Below are 12,008 nucleotides of genomic sequence, written 5' to 3'. Positions count from 1 at the left end.
ATGTGGTGATAATGGAACTGGCAGAGCCAGTTGCTAAATATTTACCAGCATAGAACACAAAATCATAGGGCTGGAAGGAACCTTAGATACTATTTCCTTATAGTTCTGTATTCTCCCCAATTTCATGTTTTCCTTTTCCTAACAGGTTTTTTAACAGGCTCTTGAGCTGTTTCTTGAGTCTAGCTCAAGAGCCTGTTTAAAAACCTGTTAGGAAAAGGAAAACATGAAATTGGGGGGGAATAAAGAACTATAAGGAAATAGTATCTGACTGACAGAAATACTGAACAAAGATACTCTTAAATCAGAGATCCCTAACCACATGTGTCAGTCAGCCCACTCACAGTTCACAGCTCCACTCACATGACCGGCAGGCCGGCACGCACAAGCATGTGCGCCGGTCCGCTACTCATAAGAGTGGAGCTGCATGAGTGTGTGCACCAGCCCACCGTTCTTGCAGCCCAATTCCCCTCAGCACCCCCCCCCCCAATTTGGGCCACTTAGTTGGTGACGTCATTTGTTTTCTGTCATACTATTCTTTTCATTTACTTGCCATGTAAATTACTTCAGTAAATTCTTACCCCAACAAATAAATAATTCTTTTCATGAAGTTCATGTATATTTGTAAACATGCAGGTTTTTTAAGGATATTTCCTTGTAACAATACAATATTTCAAAAATTCAACTTACATTTTAAATATTCTGGGGTCAATGAATCACTTTCCAACAGATGTGTGGACAGTATTTTATAAACCTCTGAATGTTCCCCCTCAGGGACAAAATTAAATATACTCTGATCCACAAGGTCAGACTAAAGGAGAAAAAAAAATAGATTGAAAACTAAATGCAGCATTAATGAATCTCTCTTTTTAATATAAAATCAAGCTGTCAAAGAGGGGAAAAAAGTATACATTCTGTAGCACATGATCAGGTATGCCACATCAGTATTGATTCAGATGTGGCTAATAAAGGTTACTGTATTCCCAATATTTGTTGTGCCTTAGATTCTAGTCTCATGAATATAGATGGAGGAATTATAGTATCCAGCTTTCAAGTAGCTGTGGTGAAACCTCTGTGAAGAAGCTGTCTGTCTGTTTGGATGGGTGACTTTGGGCCAACCACCTCCTCAGACCCATGAAGACTGTCATGACAAATTACTTCAAAAAAAATTGTCTTGTAGTCAACTAGGAGTCAAGAGTGACTTTTTTTAAAAAAGTTGTCTACTGCTTTATTATAGAAGCCTTTCTTTTGTAATTTCTACATAAATATGTAGCATAAAATAACCTCTCTTGGCTTTTGGACTTCAAGTAATGAAATACTTTTCGGAGCACTTGAAAATGAGCACTCTGAACCAATATTTCATTACTTGAATGAAATATTGGTTGAGAGTACTCATTTTCAAGTGCTCTGAAAAATTCATGTACAGTCAGAAAGATTTTTTTACTTGTTTCCTTTCAGCGGCAAAACTTCATGCCACAGTACAAATGTTTTCAGCTTCAAAATGTATGCATGTTGAACAATCACTTGAGACTGCCTCTCTGGAGTGTCTGGTACAAAGTTTGGACCTGGATCAGTAAGTGTGGAGAAGTACATAAATTGCCAGCATATTTCAACACACATACAAGCATCTATCTTTCCATTCTGTTATTATTATTTCTTTATCCACTCTTCCAATCTTATAAAAAACTAAAAGAAATTTTATATGTCAGGTTTATTTTTTGCCAAATAAGACCCCATCTCTTAATAATACTTCTTTTGAAGCTAGTTTGTGCTATTGCATGAAGTACTATTCAATGAAAAAAAATAGTTTTCAAAAACCAGAAGCCATATCTTAAGATAATTACATTGGTTCTAGCCATAAATATTGATTTGTGAGCATTTAAAGCATTAAAGAGAATACATGCTTATATATACTTCATCTTATTCATCTATGTCCAAAAAGAAAGCACAGTGCAAGTTTCGAAAATGGCCAGCCTAACTAGTATACTGGGATGGTAGGTTAAAGATCTTCAACTGTGTATCTTCCTTTCATGATCTCAACCAGAAATATTACTAGTAGTCTGCATGGGAGGAAGGGGGGGTGGGGGATGGAAATAAATTCTATAGCCAAACCAGATTGAATGGTGGCTCGGACCCAACAATCCGAAGTAGTACGTTCCCAAATTTTGGCGAAGAGGCCCAATCTTCCGCCAATAGGGGAATCAATTGTACTACTAACGACGGCGGCGGATGGAACGACCCCCTCCCCCTCGAAAGGGCCTTCTAGACATGTAATCCACCTGTACTGTGGATTATTATATGCCATCATACTCCACCTGCTTCTTCAATAATTTAATAATATTCTGTTAGTAATTGCAAAAATGTATATTACTTTCTCTACGCAGAGGCCAATTCAGGAACATGAAGGACTTGCTGGATTTACACAAGCATTCTTGCATCTTAACTTGGAGCATGTTTGCATATATGCAGTAATTATAGGCTTAAAACTTTTGTTGTCCTTTTCCTATTTATTTACATGTCTTGTTTTCCAGCTGAGATGTAATGGACTCTAGGTAACTTAACAAATGTATAGTAAAAAAAAAATCAAGACTATATATTACTTAAAATAATAAAATACATAATCAAATTGGCCAAATGAATATTTAAAGTGACAAACTGAAACTGTTTAATGTGGCATCACCGGTTATAATTCATCCCTAAGACCTTCTGGAAAATCTGTGCTTTTAGGAAGGTCATGAGGTTGGGGGCCTTCAAACAAAGGGGAGCTACTACAGAGAATGGTCATGTCTGGCCATCTTTAACAAGTGCTCTCTAGTCAGTTAAGGGAGACCAAGTCTGTAGAGGTTATATATCTAGATATATTATGGAGACCTCAAAATGCTAATACTACAACTGCCACAGTTGCTTAACATACTGCAATGCTGGATAAACACTGGTGAATGGAGGCCTGACAGAGTTGGGATATATATCACTTTCTGAGTTCTCCAGAAACCTTCCTGTCACAGCACTGGCCTTAGAGAAAGTATGGTACAAAACAGAGTAGACTTTCCTAAGCTGATGCCCTCCTGGTGCAATGAATTTCAACTCACATAATTCACAGGAAGCATGGCCTGAGAGGAAATCCAACACATCTAGAGGGCACCAGGGTTGTGGAAAGCTGAGAGTAACACGGTAGAAGTTCCACTGAGAAAAACAACAGAATCTTTAAAAAGATGAGAATGCTGTTTAAATTCCAGATTCTTAAATGGCAGATGGTAAATTGCCCATCAAATGACTTTAGAAGTTTGGTATCTCTCTGAAAGTGTGTACTTACTGGCAAATGTTCAAGTAAGGGGGTTACACTTTCTGATACATATATTATACTTCCATCTGTCATGATTGCTAGAAAAAAACCATCAAGAGCCTGAAATTAAACAAAAGAAACAGTTAGAGATAAACTGGTCTCTAACTGTTAATTTAGTTAACATTCAGAAAAAGGAAATAACTTAATTGAACGTAAAAGTAAACCTGCTTTCCACAGTGAATAATATATAGTTGGCAATACTAAACATTATCTAAATAGAAGATCCTGGGTTAGGCTGGGAAAATGTTCAGTGTATTATTGCTGAAATTATTTTTATCTTATTTTTCAATCTAAAAAACTCTTAACAGTAGTAAAGTTTATTTTAGATAAAAATTAAGAAGGCTGAAATTCAAATAACTTAAACAAAATATCAGCAAAAATATTATTTCAAAACACCAGAAGGAACAAAAACAGTAGAAATTGGCAATTGGAAACTGAAGTAATAAATTACAATGTCATGAATTCCCAGAAAAAACAATAGCCTTTGCTGTCTTTTGGAACCAAGTCCTAATTGAATCCCAGAGTGCAGACACTACTGCAAAAAACAAAAGAAAAAACAACAAAAAAGGCTAATTTTCCTTGCTTTCTCAGACAATGGTGAAACAGCAAAGTAAAAGTCTTCCAAAGTTTTCAAAAGCCAGGCATGGAAAAACAGACAGCATTTTCTATAAACTAGATTCAATTTTCTGGGCTTTGAAAAGTGATAGGACACATTAAAACAGGAGTCCAACATTAGTCCAAGAGCCAATTTAATATTACAAATATACAAATATTATATTCCAAATAATAAACAAGCCCTCCCCCTCCCTTCCTTGAATAGCATTCTACTTAAATGACATTTCTTCGGAACATATTTTAACATGCTATTAATAAAAATGCACTTTAAGGATAATGTAAAGCTAAAAAGTTATATTCAACTATACCAATATAATATAAAGAAGTAACTACAATAAGAGTCTAATCACATAGTTTAAGATGGAAAACAAATTACCTCTAACATTAACTGAGTGAATTCTTCATTACTAAGGAATGTGGGTTTCCAGTCCTGTCGAATCTCACTGGCATCTGACTGGGCAGTGATTTCTACAAAAGAAGATAATTTTTCTTTCCATAAAGACAATCTACTCTACTTATCCACCTTTGCATGCTAAGTCATTCTAGATGGGGAGAAGGCAATAAACTATGTATAAAGAATAAAAAATGTAAGTACTGAGTCAGTCAAACTGATGAAAAGCAAAAGGTTCCTTTCTCATTATTGCAAGATTGCTCAGTTTGCATTTTGCTTCAAAGTCTCTGGCCAAGATCCTACAAGACTCCTATAAGACTATTATTTTCCAAGGGCAAACGTCCATTCTCCATGCGAATGAAGTCAGTTGTTAATCCTTTTTTAAGTCTTAAATTCCATCCAGCTAACGCAATATCTTATATGACCTTAAATTGCTCTTTAGATAAAGAATGCATTATTTCCAGCCACCCCAAAAAAAATAAATACCCAACCCGTGACTTTAAATTCTGGCTGCAGCCAACAACTCTTATTTTTTATCGGTATTATGCTATAAACCAATAAAGCTCACAAATGTAAAGATGAACTTAAAATCTAATTTAAACAATTTGCGTGAGATAGAAGTACTATAGTGAATGGGGACAAATTACATGCTAAGAAGCTCAAGCATGAAAGAGACAAGGGAAAGCTTACACCTGATATGTCAATCAAACCTAAACCAATCAATCCAAATTGTGAGCAAAAGAATCGGTCAAAACCAAGAAAAGATGGGCTTTAAAAAGAGGACAGGAAAACTCCATTTGGCCTTTGGTATAACTTCTTTCTTGAGGGGAGGAGTAGAGCAGCTTTTTCCCAGCCAAGTAAGCAAGACTCTAATTCTCAGGGAGCTGGAAACTGGAGATACAGGAAATATTTAGCAATTTAAGAACTAGCAGGAGTAGAAGTAAATCAGCATCTATTTTTTGTTTATTATAAACCATTCTTGGCCTTCAATTTTCTGTACTGGTTCTTTGTGTATGTTTATTCTGGGCTAAAAATAAACAGTCCTTTTGCTTAATTCTTTCCTATATCTGTCTTTCACACCTATCATTATAACTTCAGTGAACATTTTTTTTAACTTTTTCACAAAATCAGTCCACCCATTCTGGAAGAACTTCAATTATAGCATACACTTCTTGCTGGGCTAAGCTACTGAGGAAATGGATAGCAGAGCTGTCTTTTGACTCCCTTCAAGTAAAAATCCACAGAGAGGGCTTTTGTCTGGAATGAAGTGGAACAACAACATTTACCATCTAAGCTTTCACAAGAGAATTATACATCTAAAGAATTCCTCATGAGAAACATGGGGCCAATTCACCTGTAGCCATATGTGCATATAAGGGGTTTTTTGCGGTCAAGTTTGTATTAACTATAATAGATTCAGTAATTTCACTAAACATAAAGATGTGTTACATTTAGATATAAGTCCCTGTAAATAGCAATAGCAATAGCTACTTAAGATTTATATATTGTGTCATAGTGCTTTACAGCCTTTTCAGAGTGATTTACAGAGCCAACCAGGGGTGGGTCTACTTATCTTTACTACTGGTTCGCAGCGGGGGTGCGCACGTGCTCTTCTGCGCATGCGCAGAAGCGTTTTGGTGACGTTGGGGTCAGTGAGCGGAGCCTCCCACCAGTTTTACTACCGGTTCTATAGAACCGGTGCAAACCCGGGGGCAACCCACCACTGGAGCCAACATATTGCCATATCTGGGTGTTCATTTTACCAACTTTGGAAACAGGGAAGGCTGAGACAACCTTGATCTGGTCAGGACTGAACTAGGCAGAGTTAGCCTGCAATACTGCATTCTAACCACTGCGCCACCAGGGCTCAAGGTAAAGAAAACTTGAATTTATTACCAAACATTTCTTGTTTGCTACCAGTTACCTTCAAAAACATGACTACTTTCACAGAGATTTTGTGTTCTTTTCTAGACTTATATAATCCCTTGAAAAGAAGTGGTTTGTAAGGTGTGGAAACCTCATAAAGCACATCTCTTTCAGTCATTAAAAGGCTGTATATGCAGTTTCAACTAAAAAAAAAAAAATGAAGTAAGGAGGCTATACACACACATCTATGTGCAGACAGCCAGAAACTATTTACAAAGCAGCTATGCAAGCTTGAAAAATAATGTGGCTGCTTTAAAATTTTAAAGAGGAGTCCTTTTTATGTATTGTTACAACTTGTGAAGCATGTCTCTCAAAGGATTTGCTTAATCCTATTATTTTTCATTTTTGAAATGTTATATTTTGCTGTGGTGGTTGCTGCTTATGGTATATCCATTTAAAGTATTAGTTCCAGTGGCTTCTCAATAACTCATCTACCAAGGTCTCTAAATATTATGTACTGGGATGGGGAGGAACTAAGCATGTATTTATATATTTTGTACCATTATTTCAGAGGATTTTCCCTTGGAGCTGCACAAAGGACAATAGAATGTTAATATATTTGTAAATTTCAGAACATTCACAACTTTCATGTCACATCTAAAAAATTACCTTTGTGCTTCCTTAAAAAATCAATACTTTTCTGCAATACAGTGGATTTATCCATCTTTCGAGCATTGCCTGGAAGCATGGATCCCAGCTCTTTGATGAGTACATTAAATTGATCTCTGCGTTTCTTTTCAGACTTGTTTCTTGATACTCTATTTAAAAAATATATATATAACTACCATAAGAGAGAATGGCATTATACAAATTCTTGATGGGTAATTGCACTGGATCCTGATGAAGACATATTATAGCCACACTGAAGTCATAAAATTTAACTCTATCACAACTAAAAGAAGAAACCAATGTCTTGTAAAGGCTAGAGGAATGCTGAATATAGTGGAGAGGAGTCATGTTGGCCAGATGGATGTCCCACAATAAATCCCACAGAAAGTTTTGTGGGTAAAATAAATAGGCAAACCTATCACTAACAGGACCTGAAACTGAGTATTTTAGGCAGTCGTGAGTCTGAAGCCTCCTTAGTTTCTTTAACTATCTGCTCATTTTCCAAGTACATAGCCACCAACTGACAACAGTTCCTTTCTTACTTGGTAAGAAAGAGGATAGTATAAATTTCCACCAGAAAACTCTTCATCCCTATTTCAGAAGTTATCGCAAACCATTCCAATCCCATCACCCTCATCACCAAAAGGATCTTCCTACTAATTTCATGGAAATATGCATGCAAATTGATAAATAGAAATATGACTAAGTCTAGATTCAGCAAACCCATTTTCTCTCTTAATTTTTAAATCTTGTATCAATAAATTATTTTAAAATATATAGAAATCATCTAGGGGAAAAAATATAGGACCATTCATGGCATTTTGGAATTAAAAAGACATAAACTGCAAGGGATTGTCATCTTCCTCCATTGTTGCTATGACAAACTTGGTTGGGGATTCCTCTCCTTTGTCAAAGGCATGATGAGGACTACTATTCAGTAGCGAGAACTTTCAGTGGGAATCTTTGCTGAACAGAGAATTCTCCTTCTAAATAGAAGCCAACTGGACAAGTTCCAGTTGTTGTTGAGGGTAAGAGATGAGGTGATGATGTCTCTGAACAGTCTACTTCCCCACAGCCTACAAATTGGTGCTCTAGCTACTTTTTTTTTTTCCCCCTCTCATCCTTCTTTCCATGTATGTTGTATTTTTAAAATTTGTAAGTAGGGTCTGGTGATCTTATGCAAGCTGCTCCAAGAGCTTTTCAGACTGAAAGATAAGAGTATAACAGGTTTTGAAAAATGAAATGATTATGTGAAAACTTTAGCAGTGTAATTTTTTTAAATGGAGCTGAAACATTTGCTTTAGACACACTAATAAAGTGATATGTCCACTTTAATTTTTAATTTCCACATTGACAACAACGGGAGGGGAAGAAACTAGGTAGTATTTCCAGTCAATCCCTCATTTACTTTCCGCGTCTCCATGCAATCTTTGACAATACATTTCCTCACCTTGCTGGAAACTGCTTCAAAACACTATCTTTGTTTGGTACAGAATGCAATTTCAATGCATAATTACACCACCTGACCACAAATGAAGAGGTTTCATTCTAGTTCTTTCACAAAACAAACCTCTTTGCTTTATCCTTGTCATCTTCTTCCACGAGACCATCGAAAATGCTGCCATCATCTCTGAAAAAAACAAAACAAACCAGGTTTTAGCAAACAATAACCTTGCACAGAATAGTGCTAATCATGAAGACATAGCCAGAAGCAGATATAGTTCAGAACCAGTTACATACTGTATTTATTAATTAAATTTATTGTCCCCCCATTTCACCTCAAATGATTCAGCTATTTTAACAATTCAAAAAGAATTACATCCACCACATTCCTACCAAGCTTTTTTTTTTTTTTTTGTCCGCATCCATGTCTCAATCATGTCTTGGGATAATGTGAAAGCTTAATTCTAATTTGTAACAAATACAAGATAAATTTTTCACCTGCACTCTGAAATTCGCATTTAGAATATAGGTAACTTTAAGAGTAAAATCTTAAAATTAAAAAATAACTTACCTGTCTGCAATGGAGCTCATTTTATGGGTGCTTATGGTAAGGAACATAACCTATCACATTTTAGTCTTGTGGTAGACATTTGTAATTCTGATCTGTAGGTAAAAGGAAATAAAAGGAAATAGAATTTGCAATTATTCCTTCTTCTATTTTCTGACGGATTCCAACAAGTCATGTAATTAAATTCAAAACACTGAAGAGCCTTTTGGCTTCAGTATCTTCAATATAGCTCCTTTCCTCACAAAATCATGCCACAGCATGTGCCACCATAAAAACCAAGAAGAAATCAATTTCTTACAACTTATCAAAGTTTGTTATTTTAAAAAGGATCAAAAATCCCATTTGTGATGCTTGGCAAATCTAACCTAGATTCCTGTACCCAGTCTCTAGTCTTATTTATAGATACACATAATAATGATTTAAATTAAATTTAAACTTGCAATATTTTACCGTGTATTCCTTTCTGGATGATAAATGGCAATATTCTACAAAGACTGATTTCAGAAGGGCCAATTTTTGAGAGAAAGGTGTCTTCAGAATGTATTGCCCATAGAAGTTCTTTTAAATTCTAGCGTATTACTATTTAAAAGAAAACAGAAAAAAGTTAATGTTTTAATCCAAAGGAGGAACACCAAACATTAATCATAATAATGGTAATAATAGCAGTAACAAAACAATGTATTTAATAACATAAGAAATGTTCGCTGGATTAGACCAATGGACTATTTAATCCAGTATTTTGTGCCTGTAGTGACCAATCAGATGCAAAAGCACCACTTATATTCTCCCAGCAACTGGTGTTCACTTTTAATCTTACTATCATTTTAAAAATATAAAAGTTTCCAAAGTTGACAGCCATAAACCTTGTGAAGGAGAACTGCACATCTTAACTGTGTAGTCTGTGTAGAAATGTTTTGTCTCTAAATTTTCTAATTTAATCCCATATCCTAAAATGGAAAGAAATTATCTACTTTTTCCATACCCGTCCCATTTATTGTCCTTCTACATATAAAAGCCTCAACTATTTCTTCTCCATAAAGTATAGCAATCTCATGACCATTTTATCTTGTTTCTTAAACTAATGGCAAGAAAGGCCATTAGTTTGATGAAATTTCTTTAAAAGGTTCATTTTGAGGTAGCTATATAAATTCCTGTATGTCGGCTCACTAGCTATACAATTGTTTTTAATATGGTGCTCAGGTAGATGATGTAGTTTAATTTAATTAGAGTACATTTTCTTGGACCTTTTCAACTTCTTTGCATCATTGCGTACCACTGATTATATCTTACTGATTATGACAACTTGGACTCATTTTGCAACAGTTCCATTCTTACCTGAATCAGCAGTTGCAGTCAATAATTATGGAGGAACAGAACTTGAATCCTTGGTTGCTTCTGTATGGGATGCCACAAGACTCAGGGGTCTCTCCTATATTATTTAACATCTATCTGAAGTCGCTGTTGTCTTGAAGTGAAGTGACTTTAGTATGCTGATGAGATCCATATGCCATCATTCCATACTGAGCCAGACATGCTGTAGAAAGCCTGAACTGCTATCCAGAAGCTGTCAGATTCTGGATGGGATGAAACAAATTAGAATCAGCCCCATTGCAACATTGGCTCTAATATGGAATGTGGGCATTCCATATTGATATGTATTTTTTATTCTGTTATGACACTGCTATTTGATTTTCTCCACTTAGGTGTGCACTTCTGAAAGGAGTGTACTATAAATATTTTCAGTTAAAATAAATAAGGGTTCTTATACAATTAAGACTATTCAGCAAAGCTACAATCTCAAAAATCTGCAATCATTTGATATGATTTACTGATTTTCAATTATATAACTTGTTCATCTATAGTTATATATATTATGTAACTCTGCACAATACAGTATATGTACACAGACACAGAGACACATGCACACGCACTATTTGCATTATTTTTACCCTGCAAAAAACCAGGTGCTAACTACAAATAAGTATAACTTTGCTTCATCTAGTGATTGCCCAAATTTATTCAATTCTGATATTGTAAATCTAATCAATACCCACAATTTAGAAAAAACAATAATTCCAGAATGGCTATAAAGTTTATGCAACTAGTTCAGTTTGGAAAGCAATGTTAAGTGACATGTGAATATGGTTGTTCTATTCATGACACCGCGTCATGGGACGCAGCGGCTCAATGGCTAAGACTCAATGGCTGAGCTTGTCGATTGAAAGGTTGGCAGTTCAGCGGTTCGAATCCCTAGTGCTGCATAACGGAGTGAGCTCCCATTACTTGTCCCAGCTTCTGCCAACCTAGCAGTTTGAAAGCACATAAAAAATGCAAGTAGAAAAATAGGGACCACTTTGATGGGTAGGTAACAGTGTTCCGTGCGCCTTTGGTGTTGAGTCATGCCGGCCACATGACCACGAAGACGTCTTCAGACAGTGCTAGCTCTTCGGCTTTGAAATGGAGATGAGCACTGCCCCCTAGAATCAGGAACGACTAGCACATATGTGCAAGGGGAACCTTTACCTTTATTCATACTACCAATATTTTGAATTCTGGCAGAAAATCAAACTGCACACCATACTTTAGAGCTACGTTTAGCTCTCACTATGAATACACATGTCAAGCTTAGAACAATTACTAGATAACCTGTGACCTATTGGGTCATCATTTCAGAGACATTTCTTTATCTAAACAGAGAAGCAAAATGATCACAGGTGGGCAAAAAAGCAGTGAGACTAGGAGTGGCTTCCTGCTGACTTCCTCACTGATTTTCGTTGTAGGAAGCTGGCAGGGAGCGCTGAAAATTATAATCACATGACCACCACTGACTGTAGCAATGTAGCATCATGGTTATGCAGCAACACTAAAACAATCACAATTTTTCCAAATTTCAATGCTATAGGAATCATCCAGGATATTGGACACATTATATAAGTTAGCCCATTTGAGCTACAGTGATTCAAAAAGTTGTTCTCTACATGCATTGTTTCTCCCAATTGAAGGTTTCAATCAAATGGACACAAGAGTTTTAGTAATATATAGATTGTAGGCATGCTTATCGGCTTGTGTTATCCCATAGTGTTTTTCTGCTACATAATAGCAGATGCATCTTGACT

At 35.9% G+C, this 12,008-nt stretch overlaps 1 protein-coding gene across 9 annotated transcripts in view; it reads right to left on the bottom strand.

The window, feature by feature from the left end:
* CLOCK (clock circadian regulator) overlaps positions 1-12,008 on the bottom strand; it is a 42,599-nt gene that overhangs the window by 17,951 nt on the left and 12,640 nt on the right. For 4 of the 9 annotated variants that reach the window (XM_034411369.2, XM_034411368.3, XM_087874943.1 and 1 more), the window contains exons 2-9: positions 10,228-10,466; positions 9,343-9,471; positions 8,896-8,987; positions 8,452-8,511; positions 6,882-7,030; positions 4,332-4,423; positions 3,311-3,400; positions 688-808 (exon numbers count right to left, since the gene is read on the bottom strand). In XM_034411369.2, the coding sequence (XP_034267260.2) occupies positions 688-808; positions 3,311-3,400; positions 4,332-4,423; positions 6,882-7,030; positions 8,452-8,511; positions 8,896-8,942 (559 nt within the window). In that variant the 5' untranslated portion in view covers positions 8,943-8,987; positions 9,343-9,471; positions 10,228-10,466. The remainder of the gene's footprint in view (positions 1-687; positions 809-3,310; positions 3,401-4,331; positions 4,424-6,881; positions 7,031-8,451; positions 8,512-8,895; positions 8,988-9,342; positions 9,472-10,227; positions 10,467-12,008) is intronic. The other 5 variants (XM_087874939.1, XM_034411370.2, XM_087874938.1 and 2 more) reach the window with 2 other exon arrangements.

Source organism: Pantherophis guttatus, chromosome 8 (assembly GCF_059756535.1).
Source record: "Pantherophis guttatus breed Tessera chromosome 8, ASM5975653v1, whole genome shotgun sequence".
Classification (NCBI taxonomy): Eukaryota; Metazoa; Chordata; class Lepidosauria; order Squamata; family Colubridae; genus Pantherophis; species Pantherophis guttatus.
Note: the sequence above shows the minus strand (reverse complement) of the source record. Positions and strands in the feature narration are given on the sequence as shown.